Source organism: Solanum tuberosum, unplaced genomic scaffold (assembly GCF_000226075.1).
Source record: "Solanum tuberosum cultivar DM 1-3 516 R44 unplaced genomic scaffold, SolTub_3.0 scf00229, whole genome shotgun sequence".
In the NCBI taxonomy this organism is placed as follows: domain Eukaryota; kingdom Viridiplantae; phylum Streptophyta; class Magnoliopsida; order Solanales; family Solanaceae; genus Solanum; species Solanum tuberosum.
The window spans coordinates 621,258-645,596 of NW_006239154.1; the positions used below are offsets into that span (position 1 = coordinate 621,258).

At 35.1% G+C, this 24,339-nt stretch overlaps 1 protein-coding gene and 1 pseudogene across 4 annotated transcripts in view; one reads left to right on the forward strand and one right to left on the reverse strand.

Annotated features, from left to right (window-relative positions):
* LOC102593278 (apoptosis-inducing factor 2-like) overlaps window positions 1–4,722 on the forward strand; it is a 7,664-nt pseudogene extending 2,942 nt beyond the window's left edge.
* LOC102593603 (F-box/kelch-repeat protein At3g23880-like) overlaps window positions 1–19,687 on the reverse strand; it is a 69,192-nt gene extending 49,505 nt beyond the window's left edge. Inside the window, exons 1-3 of one of the 4 annotated variants that reach the window (XR_001474619.1) lie at window positions 17,486–19,687; window positions 7,462–7,528; window positions 7,008–7,355 (exon numbers count right to left, since the gene is read on the reverse strand). Coding sequence is in view for 1 of the 4 variants with exons in the window: in XM_015313095.1 (XP_015168581.1) it covers window positions 17,489–18,877 (1,389 nt within the window). In the remaining 3 variants the exon portion in view is untranslated. Of the gene's footprint in view, window positions 1–7,007; window positions 7,379–7,461; window positions 7,529–8,033; window positions 9,131–17,485 lie in introns of those variants that run through there. The other 3 variants (XR_001474618.1, XR_001474620.1, XM_015313095.1) reach the window with 3 other exon arrangements.
* Between the last annotated feature and the right edge of the window lie 4,652 nt (window positions 19,688–24,339).

Sequence of the window (24,339 nt, forward strand, 5' to 3'; positions counted from 1 at the left end):
TAGATGGTCAGCCAAAGCCTATCATTCAGACCTTAGAGGACATGTTGAGAGCTTGTGTGATCGATTTCAAGGGTAGTTGGGATGATCACCTACCTCTCATAGAGTTCGCCTATAATAATAGCTTACATTCCAGTATTCATTGGCCCCGTATGAGGCACTGTATGGGCGTAGATGTAGATATCCGATTGGTTGGTTCGAAGTAGGTGAAGCAGTCTTGATTGGAGAAATATAAACTCATCTGAGATAGACTAAATACAGCCCAGAGTCGTCAGAAGTCCTATGCGAATATGAGGAGAAAGGACTTAGAGTTAGAAATTGATGATTGGGTCTTCATGAAGGTGTCACCTATGAAGGGGGTGCTGAGATTTGGAAAAAAAAGGGAAACCCAATACTAAATATGTAGGTCCTTATAGAATCCTGAAAAAGGGTTGGTAATGTGGCTTATGAGTTAGAGTTGCTAGCAGAACTAGCAGCGGTTCATCTAGTCTTTCACATTTCATTGTTGAAGAAGTGTCTTGGTGATCTAGCATCAATATTAACATTAGAAAATGTGGTTGTGAAGGATAGTCTCACTTATGAGGAAGTGTCAGTAGAGATTCTTGACCGACATCTTTGTAGGTTAAGAAATAAAGATGTCACTTCAGTGAAGGTTTTGTGGAGGAGTCAGTCCGTAGAGAGAGATACTAGGGAAGCAGAAGTAGCCATGAAGGCCAAGTATTCTCATCTCTTTCCTTCCGATTCCGTTTCAGCTTGAGGTAATAGTTCCTCTTCAGTCTCTTAGTTTACTCTTGCGTAAAATCAGTCTCAGTATCATGTTCCTTCAATTGTTCTTGCATTTTCAACATATTTGCATGTTCTTAGAACTCAGTTCAGTTAGATATCAGTTTCTTGTACTTAGTGATAGGGATTACAACTCATTCCCTCCATACTCAGCCAGTTTAGACTTCATTCGATGATGAATGTTCCCAAGGGGCAGATAATGTAACACCCTAGATTCGAGAAAGACCAAAATGCAGATTTTTAGGACTTGCAGGTTCCACCGACGGAGGACAAACCACGGCCCGTGGTTAGGACCACGAACTGTAGGTAGGGTCTGTGGTTGGCCACCCTGAAATCCCAGAGAAAACCACGATCTAAGGTCGGACCTACGCACCGTAGGTAGAGCCAAGTCCCAGATGCCAAATGACGCCCTGCCAGAATGGACCGTTGGTCAGTCCACGGTCCGTCGATGGCTTCGTCAACTTTTAAGTTAGGATCGCTTTGGTCTTTTCCCTTATGCATTGGACATTTAAACTACATCGTTTTACTCAGTTTAAGCTTGATAATTTAGTCATAACCTATCAAAAACCTTTATTCCCAAAAATCACCAAAACTTAGAGCAAAAAGGGAAGAAAGAGGCACCAGTTTTCTCAAGAACACACATAAGTTTTTCTTTAGTTTTATCCCCGAAATAGAAGGATTTCTCTGTAAGTTTCATCACCAGGTATGTGGGATTTTACTAGTGGGTTCCTTTCATCCACTAGGTCCCTAGAATTCAGTCAGTTCCTTGATTCTACATATCTTGTTTAGACCTAGGGTTTGTAAAATCTTGGAGAATTATTATGATTTCAGTTGCTATAGTATCCATAATCTAAATATCATGTTTTCTTGGAAACGTTGCTTAACTCCCTATATGAAATTCAGAACCCTAGTTCTTGCAGATTCTCTTAGTTCATGAATTATACTTGCTAGGTCAGTTAAACAGATAACCATGCTCCAGATTTCGAATGTCACATAATCAGTATATAAATGATGCATTCTCAGTTAGCATGTCAGTATTTTGAGCTATTTAGTATTTCAATTACATTTCGGTCATATACATATTTAGTTGGGAGTAGACTTAACACCGAGTTGGACCAAGGTTCAGCGTACCCTCATAGTCCTAAAACTACGTGCCCCCATAAAAGTATAAGTCCCGTCTATTGGGCTTCAGATTTATTGATCACGCCAGTCATGCCTTTATACCCCTCGCAAGGTATTGGGTCCTCTCGATGGGGCGTATACATTGGACTCCACGTTTAGCTAGCGTGGTTTTATGTCTGTTAATAGTAGATCCCACAGTCAGACTCTTAGTGCATTTGATCAGGTTTTCATTATATACTTTAGTATTCAGTTTAGCATGTCATGTTCATGATTAGTACTTGGTCATTGCATTTAGTTTAGCTTTTCAGTATTTACATTCTTGCTCAGTTTGCAGTATTGTTCAGTTATGCCTTGTTTTAGCTTATATATGTTTGTTCAGCTTAGTATCTATATCCTGCATGCTCAGTTCATTCAAAGTACTGACACATACTCTGCGCTACATCCTTTTATGATGTAGGTTCAGGTACTCAGCATCCAAATCGCGCTTAGATCGATTCTCGGTCTGCACTCAGCAACTTCACTGGTGAGTCCTCAAATTCCTAGGACAATAGACATGCTTTCATTTTAATCTTTACTTTCATTTTTCAATTTTGTTAGAGTTAGCTGGAGGGCATGTCCCAGCAAATCAACTCAGTTAGAGGCTTTTCAGACATAGTAGTAGTAGTATCAGCTTGTCTTGTTAAGTTTGATCTTTCAGTGTTATTAAACTCTTAATATGTTTAATACATTCAGACTAGTTGGGTATTCCCCATTATTTAGTTATCTATTGTTTAGCTTCCGCACAGTATTTGTCATATTCAGTGTTTTTAGTATGCTTATGATATGCCAGACTCAGGGTTAGCTTGGGGTCACTCGTGATCCTAGGTCCCGTGTTACGTCAAGGGGATAGCCTCGTGGCGTGACAATTTGTATATCACGCATTTTGTCTGAAATATTCTAGTGGGTTTTTGTTTAAATTTTGGATGGTTAAAGTGTCTCTTTGTGCACTATCAAAGTTAAAGGTCAAAGTTATAATTTGAAGCCAAGTTAAGGGTTATATCTATGTATTATGCCTAAATTATTACCAGACATACTCAGATTAGGTGAAAACTTATTTGTATTTGTTATTTACAATAAACCAATAAATACATGTCAAATGTTCAGATAAATACTTTTCAAATTAGGAGGATTGCGTCAAGCTTTAATTTATTGGGTAGGTTGGAATAAATGGATGATTTCAAATTGGGAGGATTGACTTTTTAGTATAGTGGCAATTATGTGGAGTGATGGTGTAGAATTAAATAATTACTCTAAGCTTATAGTACGTTCTAACGTGTACTAAGAATTGTTTATGTATTATTCCTATTTTTAAAAAGGGAAAAAAGAGTTGACCTATAGTTTTTTGGGGACCACATGCCACCAAATTCACATATTTATATTGAAAATAAAAACTTTCACCAACTAAGCAAATAACCTATTGTTACCAAAATCCGATCAAGAAAAAACAATAATTAAAACTCACTAATAGTTGAGGCCAGGTATATCATTGTTTGGATGCTTTTAGATGTATGTTAAATTATCTCGAAATGACCTCTTGTATGTTTTTACTATCTACTATGTAGAAATGTGAAGACCAAGAACGACCCAGGGTAAAGAAGTAAATTTACACTAATAAATACATTTTCTTCATATATCTAGAACCATCCATTACATTCCGCCAAAGATAAAAAAGGTAAATTTGTGACTCAAATTTGTGAAATTGGAAGTAAAATTGACTAAAATTGCATCTAAGTGATAATTATTGTAGTTGATTGAATTCCAAGTTTCATTGTGTTGCACTAAAATTGTAACATTATCCATCAATGAAATTGAAACTTCAAACCCTATAAAATTTAAATTTTGAATAATATGCCCTTTAACTTGGTCTTATTTTATATTTATGCCCTCCAACCTTTAACTTGTATAAAGTTGAACAAGTAGACACATGAGCCCTACGTGGTATAATACACATAGGACATCACGTAGGATGAAAATTATTATCATATAAGATGTCACGTAGGACGCTTGTGTCTATTTATTCAACTTTATACAAATTTAAGTGTCTACTTGTGCACATCCAGTCAATTGTCTTGTTGTGAATGTTGAGATGAACTAGTGATTCATCTTTTCTTTTGCGATTGTCCTGTTCACATTATAGACTAATTTTTTGCATCATTCTTGTTGTTGCGGAGAATGAAAAGATAAAAGAAGATGATTCTATATTGATTGTTGGTGGCGGTCCTACTGGTGTTGAACTTGCTGCAGAAATCGCTGTCGATTTTCCTCAGAAGAAGGTAACTTTGGCGCACGACAGATCTAGATTACTAGAGTTCATCGGTCTAAAAGTGTCTGACAAGACTTTAGAATGGTTAAAGAACAAGAATGTGGAAGTGAAATTGATGCAATCTGTCGATTTGAGTAATAAGACGAACAACTCAGGTGGAAACAAAACACATTTCACTTCGTCTGGGAAACTATCAGAGCGGATTGCCATTTTCTTTGCACGGGAAAGCCACCGGGTTTAGAGTGGTTAAGGGAGACATGTTTGAAGGATCGAATCAATAATTTTGGAAGATTGAAGGTTGATGAAAATCTTAGAATCAAGGGTCATAGAAACATATTTGTTGTTGGAGATATAACTGATATTAAGGTAAGCACTAAACTACATATCTTTATTTCTTGAAAATGTATCCTTTTTGTAGTGACGAATCTTGTATGTGTTCCTAAGAACAGAAATTTATCCATTTCTCGTGGTCTTAAAAGGTCGTGAAAACTCGTAAGAGCTCTTGAATGGAAAAAAGATGTAACTCTAGTTCATTATGAATCAATAGTCACTCATGTATTACCAATGGGGGCAATTGACAATTGAATCCAATTTTGACCATTATTTTCATATTAGTAATAGTGCGTGTTGGAATGTATGCGTCCACTAAATATGATAGGACCAGGTCCTCAACACAATTATAATGAACAGAAAATAAGTACTGAAAGTAAAGGTAGCGCACACACTTTACGTGGAAACCTCCTTGCTCAAGGGATTAAAACCACGACCTGTCTCACAGGATTTTCAAATTGCTTTTACTAAACTTCACAAGCCAAAGTAAAACCCAATTTACAACACACATGAGATTAGCCTACTAATCTTTATTCTGAGTAATACACTATCACTCAATGAGCCAAAGCAATGCATGCATTGCCCACTATACTAACCCAACTGATTAATATAGACTTTAACGTAAGACACTAAGTTGCCCTCAACTAAGTTCTTACAATGATTCACCCAAGGTTAAAACGTTTCTATCACAAGCGAAACTATTCCTACAATATAAGCACAAATACAAGCAATCAAAGTACCAACTAGTTGAGGAAGCAATAAAGTAATCTATTAGGTCCCTTGCTGTTTAGAAGCTTGAATCTCTCTCTTTGCATGAATGAATGATTTGTTGTTTGTGATGTTGAATTTATCAACCATTAAGAGTTATTGACCGATGTACAAACAACCTCGTCCTATCTTATTAGTGTGGTACACTGACGACCTCACCAAACTCTGACGCGATAGCTTGCCAGATGTATAACATATGGTCTTGGATGAGCATACTCTGCAAAGGACCGGGTCCCTGCACTTGTGAGGAGATCATCAAAACACTGGGAGCATTAAGACTTATCAGTGTGGAAAGAAGGCCCTGCTCCAAGTTGTTCGAGAATGTTGGTATTGAGTTCCTCGACCCTTTGATTTAGGATTAGTCTATTCTACCCTTTCATTTTTCCTTTGCCATGTAGGTAAACCTAAAAGAGAGCATCATTGGCCTAATAATGATTGGTTAATTTATCACATTTTATTTGTGAAATGACTTAGATTGTTATTAGTCTGAGTACGAAAAAAATCATGGGCTGCATCCTTCGAGCATATATGAAGGGTGGTGATTTTTTTAAGTATTGTTGCAATAGAGAAACTACAACCGAGGGTCTATCAAAAACAACATTTCTATCTTCCAAGATACGGGAAAGGTCATGGTACATACTACCCTCCCTAGACCTCATTTGTGGATTACACTTGATATGATGTTGCAAGAGGTAAGGTCAGCGTAGAGTCTATTTAAAAGGCATCTTGAATCTTTCTGATAATATAGCAGTAGCCAGAGGACTTGAAGTTCTATTATTCATTTGAATTCTTACCTGAAAAGGTAGGAGTAAGGTCTGTGTAAACTCTACTTTCTCATCAATACTGTGTATGTTGTTGTTGTTATTATTCTTCAAATGAATTTTAATGCTTCTTCATTACCAGGAACTTAAAGAAGGACATTCAGCTAAAAAACATGCTCTAGTGGCTGCGAAGAACTTGAAACTTTCGATATATGAGCGGAGGAAAAGAAAGCAAACTTGCAATATACGAGCCTAGATCATAGCCTAAGCTCTTCGTTTCGTTAGGAAGGCAAGATGCAGTGGCTCAATTTTTGTTCACAACGATCCTTGGATTAGTCCCTGGTATGATCAAGTCTAAGGATTTATACGTTGGGAAAACGAGGAAGAAAATGGGGCTTCAACCTAAGTAATATGTATTGTTTCATTCATGAAATTTAAGATCATTTTTGAGTGTGAGAAAATGGTGCCATTTCATGGCCAAAATTTGAGGTTCTTCTACTTATGTTTTGCAATAGAATGTGCATAGGAGTTCAATGGCTAATATTTTTAGTTGTTGTAGTTAAGGAGTGTAGGATTTAGTATTCTCTCTTTATTTTGGCTTGTTATTTGGGGTTTTTTCAAAAATATTTGCACCTACATAGTTATATTTTTTAGTTTACACTTGTATATCCAATATAACTGATATGAGTTGTGGTGAAATAGTTGAGATTTTTCTACCTTTAATTAGAATTTAGGAGCACGAGTCGTGGAATGGAAAAAATCATGTCAGGAGCGCCGCCCCTTGAAATGCGCAAATCCAAATTTAGTCGTACTCCAATGTGGATATCAATCACCGAATTGAAAAATACAATATATCCACTATAAAAAATATATAGCACGTTGCTAACTACAAAAATAATATATCCATTTTCAATTGCAATTGTTCAAAATCATCTAATCCGATCTCCATCAAATGACTTCAAATTTTATAGAGAGAATCTCTTTAGACTATTCCAACAAATCTAAACAACACTTCAAATTTCTCACACACATAAAATAAAAGAAAGACACGATTTGAAATTCAAATCCACTTCTTCGAGCTTATTCAATCATCGCGAGTTATCTTTCTAATTTGATTTTTTGTACACAAATCTTACAAAATCATTACTCTAACCACTAGTTGAGTCCCAAACATATTTACAAAATCGAATTTGTCAACTTACAAAAGAGGCTTGCACTGGAAACATGAAATAGTATCAGCGGTACAATGATTTTAATCGCCCTTCTTTGATAGCCGCATCTCAAAGACTTGCCTATAACAGTAGATCTGAGTTCACTGTGGACGACATAATAGCTTTAGCGGAAAGAACAAAACAATAAAAAAGAACTCGCGAACAGATGTAAAAATAGCAGCAGCACCTTAGAAGCACTTCCTGTGGACAATGGATGGACCAGACTTGTCGTACTCGCCCTTCAAAATCCACATCTGATTAAGCACAGAACATGTTTAAGTTAGCAACAACACAGTTCAAAATGAAGTTTAAAATTGCAAAAGTATATGCAAGAGAAGATTTTTATGCAAACATTGAAGGATAGTGCAAATACAATGTATTAAACATTCTACTGTTAAGAAAAGTTTCCGTTGATGCTTACAAGAACTAAAGACTTTCTATTAAACATGGTGGCACAAGCTACATATGATTTCTTTCGCAATTGAGACGTGAATTAAAACACGGTAAGAGCATAAACCAATAAGCAATGAGAAACGAATCCAGTACCTGCCCCATCCAAGAAATATACAACTATATAAATCTATGTGTTTGATGATGAGCACAACATAATTATCCCTTATCTTTTCAAAAATTTAGATTCTCTATTGAGGTTATGTGTTTGGCGATGAGCACAAAATATTTAAAAATGAAGAGAATTAACAAAAAAGCAAAGTGAAGTAAACAGAAATAAGAAGCTTCTGAGGGAAAAGAATAGCTTACATCAGTTGGAGAGCTATTCTTTTAATCATTACAGGCATTCCCGATCGATGTCTATGATGGGAATTTGAGCAATATTTGGCCAGTATTCCCCCTTGTCAAATTCTAGTAGTGGACTGAGCAATGGACAGTAGCGAATAGATAGTTTAGAGAGGGAAGAGGCATCCCTTTTAGTGGAAGGGATTGGAGATAAGGGCAATGGGAGATCTCCAGCTGAGAGAGGTATGTTGAAGGTCAGCTGATGAGATTTTAGTATGGACTCCTAAAATGGAGGGAAGTATGGATGGAGGGATTCAAGAGGAAACTACAAATCTGTAGGAAGGGGTGTCCAAAGGGAGGGAATTGTCTCATGTTATGCATGAGAATTTGATTGACCCTAAGACCGACCCTAGAGCTCCTACTACCTCTAAGAATGCTGATCCAGTCTCAGTTACAAGAAGAAACGTATGATATCATTGGTATTGAAAAGGCTACTAAAGATGATATGCTTGATACTGAAAAGAGAGAGGAAGATATGGTACATATTGATGATATTGAAGGTACACCTTCTGAAGATCCCACTATATCTACCAGTGTGAATGTCCCTAAGCAGTCAAGTATGCAACAAAGATCAACCTACCAACCAACTCAAAATGATGGTTCAAAACAGCAGACACAGAGAAAAAGTCCCCAAATGCTCAACAATAAATCTACGCTGGCTCTCAGTTAATAAAAGAGAGATGCTATAAAAAAGAAACAAGCAATGGAAGAAAAAAGAAATGTTGAAATGCATCAGAATGTGGACTATGAGTTGGTTAAGGAGCAAGTAGGTAGCCATGCAGTTCCCCTCCAGACCAAAGATAATCCTTGTGAATTGTGATAGTAATACAACTGAGGACAATAATGATGATTATAGGGTGGTCAATTATGAAGAAGAGTATGATCCTGATCAATTGGAAGAACATGAAGATGATGATGAAACTAGTGCTCATCTACTGAAAGCCTTTGGATCCACCATGAATTCTGACTGTCAGGATGAAATTCAACAAGTAACTCAGAAGGCAGGTTTATCACCTAGAGGTCAAAAGGAGAAGAAAGAGAAAAACATACAAAATATTATCAGCAACTCTGCTAATACAATTACTGCCAAAAGTAACATCAACACCAGGTCCAAATCCCAAAAACATTGATGATTAGTACAATTAGTTGGAATGCTAGGAGTATTAGCACTCAAGGTGCTTCGGATAGACTCCAAAAACTTGAGGATTACTACAATCTCTCTATGATTGCAATTCTTGAACCCAAAACCAATAAACATCAGCTCAACTATTATAAAATCAGCTTAGGATGGACAATGCTACTCCCAATTCCAACAGTAAGATCTGGTTATTTTGGAACCAAGATGTTGACTGTAAAATTTTGGATCAAGATGAACAGCAGGTTACTTGTGAAGCTAAGCATGTAGCTTGACAGACTTCTTACCTCCTCACTTTGTCTATGCTAAATATAAAGATCATATGAGAAGAGACCTATGGGACAAGATGCTTCAATTTTCTAGATTGGACAAACCTTGGTGCACTATAGGAGATTTCAATGTGATCAGTCATATTGATGAAAAGATGGGAGGACTACCTTACAACATGAATAAATTTTTTGAATTCATTAGTGTTATTGAAGCCAGTGGACTAACTGACTTGGGATTCCATGGACAAAAATTCACTTGGTGTAATCACAGAGATGGTGAAGCTAGAATTTGGAAGAGACTGGACAGAGCAATGGTCAATGATAAATGGATAGAGGTGTTGCCTATGTCTAATATCACTCACTTAGCCTCAACTGGTTCTGACCACTGTCCCCTGCTTCTGGAAAGTGTTGACAGAAATACCAATACTAGTAAATACTTCAAATTCCTACATTTTTGGGTGGACAATCCAAAGTTTCTGGATATTGTGAAAACTTGCTGGGAAAGACCAGTTGAAGGCAACCTATGAGAATTTTTCAGCTAAAATTGAAAAGAGTGACCAATACTCTTAGCAACTGGTCTGGACAGGAATATGGAGATATTTTTAACAGTGTTAAGGAGTATGAGGAGAAGGTTAAAAGTGCTGAAGCAGATATCATCAATGACAACAATGAGGAATATAGAACCAAGCTCAATCAGATTAATGCTCAATGCATCAGATACTTAGAAATTGAGCAATCCACTCTCAAACAAAAAACTCAGCTGCAGTGGTTTAAAGATGGATATGCAAACACCAAGTATTTCCATGCTATTATCAGAGGCAGGAGAAGTAAGTTGTTTATCCACAAAATCAGTGATTATCATGGTAATACTATCAAGGGGGATGAGAATATTGCAAGTCCTTAGATGCCTTCCTAGCATGATCACTGGTCTACAAAAGAAGACTTATTACTTACAAATTATATTAAGGAAAATTGTGAAGGTCAATGGAGAAACTTGCCCAATAAAGCTGGTATGCCTTTGCACTTCGAGTTTTATGTTGATCAGACTCTTTAAAAATGTTATCGTATTTATGTTGGATTTTCAGAAATGTACTATTTTAGAAAGATTTGAGACGTATTTGTTGATACTTTGAAAAGTTCGAATAATATAGTTCAAATTTATGTTTTATGTGTGTTGATTTCTAGAATCTTGTTTGGCTCTTAAATACTCATAATATGGGGATATTATTGACTTTTGGTCAAGCTCAATTCACATTGTTAAGAATATTGTTTAATGTTTGTCATTTTATTTGGGGTGGAAGTCATTTTTAGGGTTTGATAACCTGATCAATGAGGAAGTCCTTAGATGCATTCCTAGCACGATCACTGAGTATCAAAACCAAAAACTCCAGGACATGCCAACAAAAAGGGAACTGAAACAGGCTATCTAGTCAATGAGTGTTAATTCTGCAATTGTTCCTGATGGAATGAGTGGCATGTTTTTCCATTCCTGCTGGTATATCATCAGTGATGATCTCATTAACATGATACAACTATTTTTTTTGTGGCCACAGTATTCCTAAATTTATTTCTCATGCTTGCCTAGTGTTACTCCCAAAAGTGAATCATCCTAATAAGTTTTCTGAATTCAGACCTATCTTCCACAGTAATTTTACCAACAAGGTTATTTTTTTATAACTGAGAAATCTGTGTGACCTGCCCTTTAGACCAATTACAGCCTTCTAAACTCGGTGGATAATGGGTCCCCCCTCTACTCTTCTCCATTTAAATAACAGGCTTCGCTTTGCATGATGTGGGGCTTGAACCTGCGACCTAAGCCACAGATCCTCCACCTTTTGCCACTCGAGCTAGGCCTTGGGGGCACCAACAAGGTTATTTCCAAGCTGCTATATCTCAGATTAGCCCCCATCCTGCCTCGTCTTATTTCTGAGAACTAGTCTAGATTTGTTCAAGGAAGGAGTATTTATGAAAATATTATGCTAGCTTAGGTGCTTATTCACGATATAAATAAACCCAAGACAGGAGACAATGTGGTCAGAAAACTTGACATGGCCAAAGCTTATGACATGGTTTCTTGGTCCTATACATGTCTAGTTATGAGAAGAATGGGTTTTGGAGAAATGATCATTGACATGATTTGGAGACTTATGTCAAACAATTGGTACTCTATCATTATCAATGGTTCTAGACATGGTTTCTTCCATCCTACAAGAGGTCTCAAGCAAGGTGAACCTCTGTCTCAGCTCTCTTTATCATTGGTGCAGAGGTCCTTACTAGGATGCTAAACAATCTTCATCAACACTATCTCTATAAGGGCTTTCATATGGAAAGAAATGGTCCTCAAGTAAATCATTTGAGCTTTGCAGATGATATAATAATCTTCACATCAACTAGCAAATACTCTTCGAAGCTTATTATGCTATGCAGATGTATGAAACAACTTCTGGACAGCTTATGAACAAGGAGAAGAGTCAGCTACTTATTCCAGAAAAAACACCTCCTGATGTCATTGAAAGAACTAAAGCTATTACTGGTTTTAGTCACACTTTTGGGCCAATCACATATTTGGGTTGTCCTTTATATATTGGTCGTCAAAAGATTATTTATTTCACTGGCATGGTGGTTAAAGTTATTGCCAGAATCAAAGGATGGCAAACCAAAATGTTAAGCTATGGGGGCAGAACTACTCTTATCAAATCTGTCTTATATTTAATTCCCATACATCTGCTAACTACTATCATCCCTACGACTACTACCCTCAAACAGATCAGGTGTAGCTGACTTCTTTTGGTGGTGGGAGAAGGACCAAAGAAATTACCATTAGGCATCTTGGGAAACTCCAGGTTTTCCTTGTGAAGAAGGTGGAATTGGTATGAAGAATCTTGGCGATATTTGTTTATCTCTGCATTATAAACAATGGTTCAGATCCAAAAAGTCCCTTTGGGGTAACTTCCTCAAAGCCAAATATTGTCAAAGAGCAAATCCTGTCATTTTTTTTTTCTATCAGTAACTTTGTATCATATCAAGGATCAAAACAGTACTTGGGTAGTACTGAAATCATATTTACAATAGAGCTCTAGTGTCTTTCCTCTCTAGCTATAAAGAATCTAGAACATCTATGATAGACATAGTATCATTAGAGTAAATTTGATTACACCAAAAACATAGCTGTAAGATGAAGTTCAACTTGATCTTCTGCACATCATTCTCTAAGCTCTCAAAACATCTGGAATTCCTCTCCTTCCAAATTGTCCACCAGATACAAGTTGGGACAATTCTCCATCTACTCCTATCCTTAGCATGTGAACATGTTCCCTCCTAGCGGCTAAGGGCCTCTGTTATCTTGCCTGACATTGTCCATGCTATACCCTTATGGTTTAGGATGATTCTCCACAAATGAGCTGTGAATGGACAATGCAGAAATAGATGGTTGACTGTCTCAGCTGTTTCTTTACACAGGAAGCATCTTGAGCACAGTGTCATACCTCTGCTCATCAAGTTGTCCAGTGTTAAAGTGGCCTCCTTTGCTAGTAACCATACAAAATTGATACCTTGTGGGGAACTTTTATCCTCCAAATCTGCTTCCATGGCCAGCTTGCTATCTGGTGGTTGGACTGGTTCATAATTTTATATGCAGCATTAACCTTAAAAATGCCTTTGGAGTTGCCCTGCCACCATAAATGATCTTCACCAGCTTGAACCCCAGGAAATTGATCAAGTTTGCTGAGGAAATCAGCCACTCTTTGAACCTCCCAATCATTGAAATGTCTTCTAAAATTCAAGCTCCACCCATCAGATATCCACATTTCAGCTATAGTTTTCTGTTGGTGAAGGACTAGGTTGAAGATATCCGGAAAGACCAGTTTCATGATACCAATCTCATGCCAATTATCCTTCCAAAATCTAGTTTTGTTTCCATTTGCCACTTTGATTCTTGATTGAGTTTTCAACTCACTCCAGAGGGATCTGATAGACCTCTATAGGCTGACCCCATATGGAGTATTGACTTCCTTGGTCATCCAACTATCCTCTTGTTCATATTTGGCTTTAATTACTCTTCCCCACAATAAGTGGTTTTCTTTGGTGAACTTCCACAACCACTTCATCATTAGAGCTTTACTTTGGATTTTCAGGTTCTTGATGCCCAAACCACCCCATTTTTTTGCACAAATGACTGAGTTCCACTTGACCAAATGGTAGCCTTTCTTCTCTTTGTCACCATGCCATAAGAAGTTCCTCCTAATTCTATCCAACCTCTTGATGGAATGGGAAACAAGGACATCATGTATGTTGGAAGTGCATCAAGGACTGAGTTGATCAAAGTCAGTCTACCTTCACTTGACAAGTATTGGGTCTTCCATCTTGCTAATTTCTTTTCACATTTTTCAATAATAGTATCCCAAATCTCAATAGACTTTGAATTGGCCCCCAAAGGCATTCCCAGATAAAGGGTTGGCAAAGACCTTACCTCTCCTCCTAGAATATATGCCAACGAATTCATGTGGGGCACATCATTAATGGGGTAAAGAAAGCTCTTACCCCAGTTTATGTGAAGGCCTGAGATGCCTTCAAAGAGCACTAAGATTATTCTGAGATGTCTCAATTGGTTCTATCAGCATCACAAAATATGAGGGTATCATCAGCATATTGCAAATGAGTCACCTCTAGGCTATCACTCCCAACCCTAGCTACCTCAAAACCCTTTATCCATCCATACATATTAGTTATTTTTAACATAGTATTCAGTCCTTACATGGAAATGATAAACAACAAAGGAGACATAAGATCTCCTTGCCTGAGACCCCTTTGAGCCTTAAAGAAGCTAGTAGGTGATCCGTTAATCAACACAGAATAACTAACAGTGGATATACAAAATCTGATCCAATGTATCCATTTTTTCCCAAAGCCCAACTTCTTCAGCATACATAGCAAGTACTCCAGTTTACATGATCATATGCTTTTTCTATATCTAGTTTGCATAGGATACCAGGCTTCTTTTGTTGCACTCTTGAGTCTATTGCTTCATTTGCCACTAAAACTGCATCCATGATTTGTCTGCCTTTGATGAAAGCCATTTGCTGAACATCCACCAGATTGGAGAACACTCCTTTCAGCCTCTCTGTCAATACTTTGGAAAATAATTTGTAGATGCTAATCTTGTCATTAAAAAATGGAACTCTGGACAATCTCTCATATGGAAGAATATGATCATTAACAGGAAGGAAGTTGAACCTCACATTCAATGGACTATTAACTCTGGAAGTTGCAGTTTTTGGTGGGATGACTGGCTTGGGGTAGGATCTCTAGCAAATCACAGTGATTACCTTCAGTGGCGTAGCCAGAAATTTCACGAAGGGTGTCCAAGAATTGCATAGGTAAAAAAAAAAAAATTAACGATGGGTGCACAAAAATTTTGAAATCAAACTACGTAACATTCATTAACAATTAATTTTTTAAAATAAAAAAATATACTAAAATTTTTAAAATCAAACCACATAAAATTTAGCTTGAATTTTCATGTTTATTTAATAGGAAGTGAACGAAAAAGAAAAAAGAGAGAGAAAATTCAGTTTATAATGAAATCACTTTTATACTTCAAGATTTCACCAACCTTTGGTGAATTAACAACAAGATATGCAAAATAAAGAGTAAAATCAAACGAGTTTTTCTAAAAAGAAATTCTATATAGAGCCTTTTTCACCTTTAGTAGCTTTATAGAAAAAAAATAGAATTTGCTTATTAAATTTAAATTAAACAATTACTTTTAAATTTTATTTAAAATTTTAGTGAAAAGAAAAAGTGATTAAAATTTAATGTTTACTATGCTTTAATTTTATTTTTTGTTATATTTTTAATTTGTAGGTCTTTAATTTGAGATTATTCTAATAGATAATGAGTTTTGAATTGTTGAAAAAATAACATATTTATTAAATATGATTAGGTCTCTAATTAAGATTTTAATAGATAATATTAATTTTGAATTATTAAAAACATAACTGATTTATTAACTATAATTAGAAATTAATTAGGAGCTTTTTGAAAATGTAACAACAAATGCAGCAATTGGGATTCGAACCCGTGCGTGCGCACATTAATAAAACTTCACGTTGGGCAAAGATACCGCTGGGCTAAGAAACTTTACTGTGCTTAAGGGTGTCCAAAATGTCGTATTTAACCATTTAAAGTATAATTTTACTTATATATACGATGTAATTTTCTGATGAAGGGTGTCCAATTTGGACACCCTGAGCATAGTGTACCTCCGCCCCTGATTACCTTCCCAGTCTAAATAATGTCACAGTTTCCAGCTACCTTGTTAATGGAGAGTGGAATGAGGATAAAATAAGACAGCGTGCACCTCAACAACTCATTCATAAAATCCTCAATACTAATGTTAGAGTGCAACAAGACATCCCAGATCAAGCCATCTAGAAACTTACTACCAGTGGGAGTTTCACTTGTGCTTCAGCATGGGAGCATGTGAGGAAGAAAAGGAATAGGACTTCAACTGAATCCCTAATTTGGCATAAAGCTATTCCTTTCAAGGTCTCCTTTTTATTATGGAGAGCACTCAGACTCAAGCTCCCAAACAAATGACAAAATTAGTGCCTTTGGACACTCTACTGCAAATTGTTCAGGTTGTTACATTCCAGGAAGATGTTGATCATATTTTCATTTCTGGAAAATTTGTTAAGCATATTTGGAAGCATTTTGCTAGCAGGCTGGGGGTACAACATAGCAGAACCCCTATGAGGAGGATGCTGATGAATTGGTGGATTACTAAACCTAACAATGAAGTTTACAAGCTCATAATGAAAGGCACCCCCATTTTCATTTGCTGGAACCTTTGGAAGAATAAGTGTGCTAGTAAATATGGTGAGAAACAATCAAGTACAACTAGAGTCAAATTCTTTATCTCCAAGGAGCTTCACATGCTTATTATCACTACTTATCCATCCATCAAATGGCCTAACAACTGGAATGAGTTCAGTTCTCTGGTGGAGAACTGTCAACATGATATAAAGGTCACTCAAGTAAACTGGTGGAAACCTCCTCAGTCCATAGTTAAATTAAATACTGATGGTAGTGCTCTGGAGAATCCAGGTAGGATTGGAGCTGGGGACCTACTGAGAGATCATAAAGGCAAACTGATCTATGCCTACCTTTAGGTGTGGGTTCAAACAATCAAGCAGAAGTTATAGCTGCAGCCTTTGGGATGAATTGGTGTATTCAACATGGGTATAGTAGGATCATTTTGGAAGTAGATTCTGAACTTTTAGTGAAATTGCTCAAGCAAGAAAGTATCCCCTCCTTGGAGCATCTACAAAAATATCATGGAACTTCAAGACTTGATTAAAATGACTGATTTTTTTCAATGCAATCATGTCTTTAGAGAGGCCAATTTCCCTGCTGATACTCTTTCAAAACACAGTCATTTGATGAAAAATACTCAACATTTTTACAATTATCTTCATCTGCCGCAAGAGACTAGAGGTTACATCAATTTAGAACTATGTAATGATGAAAAATACTCAACCTTTTCCCTATTAACGGTATTTTAAAGAGCACTAGTAATGAAGATCCTAAACAAACCATAATCCCGACAATGGCTATGCCTAGTTTTATTGGAGCATTCACCTGGCATTATTTTCATGTCTCACACTAAAGATATGTCTCATTCCCTTAAAATGCAGCTTGAAAAGAGAATCAATTTCCAACTTTATTTAGTTTTTGAGTTTTGAAGACACCAAAAAGAAAAAGGACAAGAGAAGATCTCAACCAGACCTTGTGTGATGATGTCCCTTAAACATGCAATGTAGGAACAACAAACACAGTGTATTCTCACAAGTGGGGTCTAGGGAGAGAAGTATGTATGCAGACTTTACCCCTACCTTTGAGAAGGTAGAGGCTGTATTCAAAAGAACCTTGAACATGCAATGTATTTTTCTATATTTGACAATAGAAGAAGAATTGAACTGCACTTGCGAGACATGTATTAAGTAGAAACTTACAAATCATAAGTTACACAATTGTAATTCATCTGAGCATCTGCAACCTTCATTCTTGCTTAATCCTTGTTGGTTTTGTGAAAGCGGACAGACAAGGCTTTCAATGTAGATTTCATTCGACAAACGGGCACCAAAGTTAGTAACCTCTACATATTTAATCGGATCATCACATATCTTTTTGATAACAAATGGTGTATCCTCTTGATTCTGTATCATTCCAGGTGTTACATAAACAAGAAGAGTGTCACCTTTATTTGACATGTAACATGATGGGTAAAGAAAATGCCTGTCAAGATCGTTGAGACACTTTATGGTATACATTGTTGTCCAGGACTCTTTAACCCCATACTCCTCCTTAACCCATATATTTACGCGAGTGAGGAGGACGTTCATACTAAGTACAGAAAGGTTATTTCCCAACACTCCTACCTTAAAACCAAAATCTTCTTCTCCAAAGCAAGGGGGCTCTATCTTTCTCCATTTCTCATCAGCCATATCCATAGAAACGATGCTCCAGGTCCCCCGACCTCTAAGCTCGCCAAGACCACAAGAAGTAGTCCAATGAAGCTTCCCATTTACGAACGTAGCCGAAGTCCTAGAGCGCATCCTATCCCCTAAATCATCCATATTTCTCCAAGAATCACTCTTTAAACTATATATTTTGACCTCAACAGTAGAATAACCGCCATGTTGGTAAATTGCAACAATACATACTACCTTATAATCATCACAGAACTCATCATATCCAAAACCATATATGAAATTGGTATTACTTGTCAATCTACGATGAGACAATTTCTTGTACTTTTTAATTGTTGGATTCCATAAGAACAAGTCTCCTGTCCCATCGGCAAAACAAATCAGTCCATTGATTGAACCCACAATGCAAAAAGATACACCGGAGTTTTCCATGGGACAATTCAAGTCATTTGCCTCAATAACAGATTCATTGTAAAGTAAAGAGCTAAAAGAACAGTCCTTAAGATTGCTATTAGCCCGATACAATTTCATCAAGAGCCTATGGTGAGTACACTCCTTGTTATCAATAGATACCCTAAGATGAGTTTTGATAAATTTAGGGCTAGAAATTATAGAAAGCCAAGATTTCGAAACAGACCTAAATTTCAAGAGAGATTTCACAGGAAGCCTTGAGAGGATTTCAATGATGAGTTCTGCCGGCAGAAATGGGATTGTCAAGATTGAATTGTTCATTGAAGTTGATGAAAATTCAGCGAAGTTTGAGGGTTTGCTCCCATGCGGCGGTGGATCCGAGGCTTCAGATGTCATTTGGGTATTGGAAATCTCGCACCGAAGTTGATGGAAATTCAGAATGGTGGTTAATGGGTTTGCTCCGTTTTGGGTTTGATGGGTGTTTTCATTTTCCCCCAACTCCATTTTGGTTGCCAAATTTTTTTAGCTTTTGGAGAATAAGGTTTGATTGTCCTGCTTTGTCATTGTGGAAGATTCTTAGGTTAGTAACTTGTGCATATCTAATCGAATCAATCTTTAGATCGTACATCTTTTTGATAACCGATGGTGTATCTCCTCTTGATTCTGTATCGTCCCTTTGATCGTATATCTTTTTGATAACCGGTGGTGTATCTCTTCTTGATTCTGTATCACCCCAGGTGCTCCAAAAACAAGCAGAATATCAGCTTTATTCCAACACTCGTAGCTTAAAACGAAAATTTTCTTCTCCAACGCAAGGCAGCTCCACCTTCCCATTTCTCAATAGAAACGATGCTCCAGGTCTCCCCCCAACCTCTGTACTCACCAAGTCCAATGAAGCTTCCAATTAAAAAACATCCCCAAACTCACGGAACGCATCCTATCCCAAACTCTGAGAATCACTCTTTAAACTATATATTTTGACCTCAACACTACACACACTGCCATTTTGGTGAATTGTAACTATACACACTACCTTATAATCATCACAAAACTCATCCTAGCCAAATCCATATATGAAATCGGAATTACTCGTCAACATACATATAGAATAAGACAATTTAAAATCAATCCATTAACCACAATCCGGAAAGATAAGATGGGTATTGATAAATTTGGGGCTATAGATTAAAGAAAGCCAAGATTTTCACTGATGGATGAATGGGTAGTGTAAAAATTGAATCTTTAATTGAATTCGGCATAGATTTCAGATCCCATTTGGGCATTTCCTTGGCTCCAATAGGTTTCTTTCTTCTTCACGGCAATGCCGGAGGGTATTTTGGTTAATTCAAAATACTCTTTTTGAATTTGAAATTTAAATAAGTTATTTTTTAATCATAATTTTTTATTCATATTTTAGTTAATAATTAACGTGATTTCTAGATTTTTTACATAATTAGTAGTATTTCTTTACTTTAATAAAAGTGGTATTATTTTTTTTATATAAAAAGAAAAACTAAATCGACATTCTCAATAATCTATAAATATATTTATAACAAAAACCTTATATTTTTTCATTTTGAATTTTTTTCCAAATTATAGTAATAAGCCGTCAAAGTTGTCCATTTACTTCGAGAAAAAGATCAACTTTACCCTCTTTTATATTATTATTATATATTCATACAAAAATATTTGTGTTGTCAGTTAAAACTTAAATTCAAATATGCTTCTTCTCGTTGGGAGTGTTTAATGTAGACTCTCAATCCTATATGATACCTATATTTTGATAAATGGACGTCATGTGGCATGTCACTTCAACGACCCAACCTTTAACCCTCCCCTTCACTTGTTCTTCTGGCATATCCTTTTCGTACACCATAATTACCATTGTTAGCAATATAGTGGCTACTATTTTAATTTATTTATCTAACATGAATATCGATTATTTTATACTTACAAAATTCACCTTTGTTTGATGTTAATTTTTTATTATTACTAGTTCTGGAAAAGTACGTCGCACATTTTACCCCTATTATTATATTAAATTTATACAATCTTAACTCATGTTTCTAATATCTTTATCTTATTGTGTACCATCAAGCTCGTCCATGTAACATATGAAAATTTGCAATAATAAATTATTTAAAATAGCTTTAGAAAAACTCATTTATAATTAGTGGAAGGTGTCATTAATGCATGAGAGTTTAAAGATATTAATTTGAATAAATTACATACAATTAAAAGCTAATATAATAAAGTTGAGTATTTTAAGATAAGGGAAAAGGGTTCAAAATTCGCACAAATTTTGACCGAAATTGTTGTTACACACTCTAACTTTGAGGGTCCTATGACCCCCCAGTATTATTTTGAAGTGGAATTATTACCTCTTTTAAAGGTCAAAACCAAGTTTTTATCCAAAAGGTGGTACACACGCCTGCCACTGTATTGATCATTTTTTTTCTTCAAATCTTTTCCTATTTTTTCTTTATTTTTTTATACCTTCTTCTACCACTACACCATCCTTTCAATTTAGATCCTTACATGAAGATTTTCACATTAAAATCCAACAAAAACATCCTTTTAAACTACATCAACAAAAATTTCTTTAAGAAATTCAATCAGTAGAAAACCCAATATATACATTGAGTTTTTCTTTCTAACGAGTAATGAATTTTTTCGGCTATAAATTTTCATATAAATTTCCTATCTTTCTAAAAAAACTAAAACTTTGTGGTCGTCTTTGTCATTTTGGTGGTGATGGAGGTTTTTTTTTTGTGTGATGATGGTGAAGTGATGACGATTCGGTGGTGACGAAATTTGGAAATGGTACAATTTGTAGATCCAGTTCATTGCAAATTTGCAATTTCGATTGTGTGGAGGTAGTTGTTACGATTGAGGGAGGTACATGGTACTCGTGTGGTGGTGATTATATTTTTGATAATTGTTGTGATTGAGTTTTTCGTTGTCGGCGTCGACAGAGTTTTCTGTTGTTGGGATCGACACAGTGAAGCGACTGAATTTTTGATGAAGAAGAAATATTAATGATAATTATAATTAAGTGTAATTTATTAAAGGAAAATCCAACTAAAAATTGACATCTGTATATATTCCCTAATTAAAAAATAATATTAACTTAACAGGTAAAATTAAGGATATTTAATGAAAAAAAAGGAATGATGTGGATTGCAACATGGCAAATAAAGGGGTTCATTTTACTTTAATTTCACCCTGACGTGCTAATCGAGAGTGTTGGTCACTTGCTCATCCAACTAAGCTGATAATAACCACAATAATACACTAAAAATAGTTTAGGAAGGTCATAGAACCCTCACAAAGTTGGAGTGTATAACAACAATTTCGATCAAAGTTTGTGTGTGTTTTGAACCCTTTTCCCTTGAGATAAACTTTCTAATATATAATTTATTAATTGTCATTATTGATTTAATTTGAAAAGTTAGTAAAAAGTAATTTTTAAATTAAGTAGAGAAGGGCATTTTCATAATTTAATTTTGAATTTAAAACCTTCCACTTTTACCATAAAAAATTGTAATATTAACCCAATTTAACGCGAAAAGCAATAAGAATACAAGATGAACTTGTCATCATATTATTCAAAATGAAAAAAAAGAGTTAAATAAAGCAATATATTAATAACAATAGAAACAAATGACCAATAAATAAAAAATTACATAAGAATTTTAAGATGATAAACACAAAAATGCTGTGGACTAACATTTTATGTCCAATTTATAAATAAAGAAATTGTATACATTAAAAGTTGTGAATATATATACATAGTTTTCCTTTTGTATATCTAAAACAGATATAACCTTCTATGTTTAAAAGACTCTCTCTCTCTCTCTCTCTCTCTCTCTCTCTCTCTCTCTCTCTCTCTCTCTCTCTCTCTCTCTCTCTCTCTCTCTCTCTCTCTCTTAAAAGTGTGTACATATGATATATAAAAAAGATATATCATTAAAAGTGTGTACGTATAATTAAATAATTAAAATAACGCAAAACATACAAAAATATGAAAATTTTATATTCAACAAATATATAAATATTATAAAATTGAAATGGTAAATAACCAAAACAATAAAGTAGAATACTGCTATATGGGCTCAAGGGAAGTTGGTAAACATGTTTTGAAAATCTTCTTTTTATCTTTAAAAGATATTATGTTGAGTTCCTTTTGAAACTTAAGAAATAAAATGTAAGTTACGGTGGAAAAAGTTAAGGCAAAAATGTATATCGTAGTTTTATGCAAGTTTTATGGGAGAAAAATAATGAAACCTCAATTCCTTTTTTTAATCGTATAGCAAGAAAAATATTATGCGCATTTTTGTGTTTAGATATTACTATTTCTTATCATTTTTTAAAATTTGTAACTCTTGTTTATGTATGTGGTCTAAACGAAATGTGTGCATTTCATCAAAACTAAAATAAATAAAATGAGAGTACAAATAATTTGCTCAAAATTATTTTAATTAAATGTTACATAAAGTTACCTAGAAAACTTTTCGTTTTCTATATTGCGTCACATTTTTGTTAAATGCCATATAAGTCATAAATATAAATTACTCCAAAAATAATTCAAAGACTTTACATTTACATCATGAAAAGAAGTTAATACACAATACGTAACTATGCTTTTGCACATAAATATCTTTGTTTATTGCATTACACTAAATGCACAACTTAAAATTGCAAGTGATAATTGAAAGAATTGATACAATTTTTTTTGGAAAAAATAGATTTAAACATACCTAATCAAATATAATAATCTTAACATCCTGTAATAAAAATTGATGATTATCTTTTTAGATTGAGTTTTCTTTATTACGGAGAAAATATGATTCTATCCATTAGTGTAGATGTTTTTAATAATTATGTTAGAGATTTTAACTAGTTAGCTAATTTATCCATTTTGTTACTTACAAGTAGGGGTGTGCATCGGTTGGTTTTGTTCGATTCTATGTATTATCGGTGCGGTTTATCGATTTTTGATTTTTAAATACACTAAGCCAATAAGATATCTTTATTGGTTTTTGGTTTATCGATTTTGGTCCTTTACGGTTCGGTTTTCGGTTTAACCAATAAGAAAATGCTTCTAAAACAAACACGACTTCTACAACAATTTGATGCAACAAGACAATAATGTAACTTACAAATACTTATAAAATAGAAACAATAATAACTAACATGAAAAGAACTATACAAGTATAACACAAAGAGAAATTAAATGAACAGGGTTTTTACTTTAGGTTTTGATGTTTTGTATAATGTGAAGTTGTGAACTCAAAGTCACTGTAAAGTGTGAATTGAAGGCTAAACGACAAAGTCATTAACTAGTAAGGTATTGATAGGAAAAATGCACAAGTAGCCCCTTCAGTTATATGCGAAATCCCAGCGACACACCTTAAGTATACATGAGTCCTATTACCCCCCTGAATTATTTTTAAGTGTAATAAACACACCCTTAACACAACCTAAAACCTATATAGCCAGTACTCACATGATGGGAGGTATTTTACACTGGCCTCCAAGTCATCATTATGTCAGCGCCATGTCAATAAATGATCAGATCTATAAAAAAAATAAAAATTTCATGTCATTTGATTTCTTCTTCATTATTATCAACACCAACTCCATAACCACTAAACCCACTTATTTTAACAATTAAAGCTCATAGCAATCACCATGAAAATTATAACCCACCACCAAATTTATCCCTTCACTACCACCGGATTCAATATCCACTATCAATTTTATTTTTCTTTCAATCCAAATAATCCAAATAAGTTTCATAAACATGGTCCAAAATCTCCATTGAAGAAACTACCCAAATTTTGAACTCTAGTTCAAGAAGAATTCAAAATTGGGGTCATTTTTCTGTTTGAATTTTGGTCAAGATAAAGGCTGATTGAAGTTAGAAGGGAAGAGAAGGAGGGAGGGTGTTATTGATGGAGAAC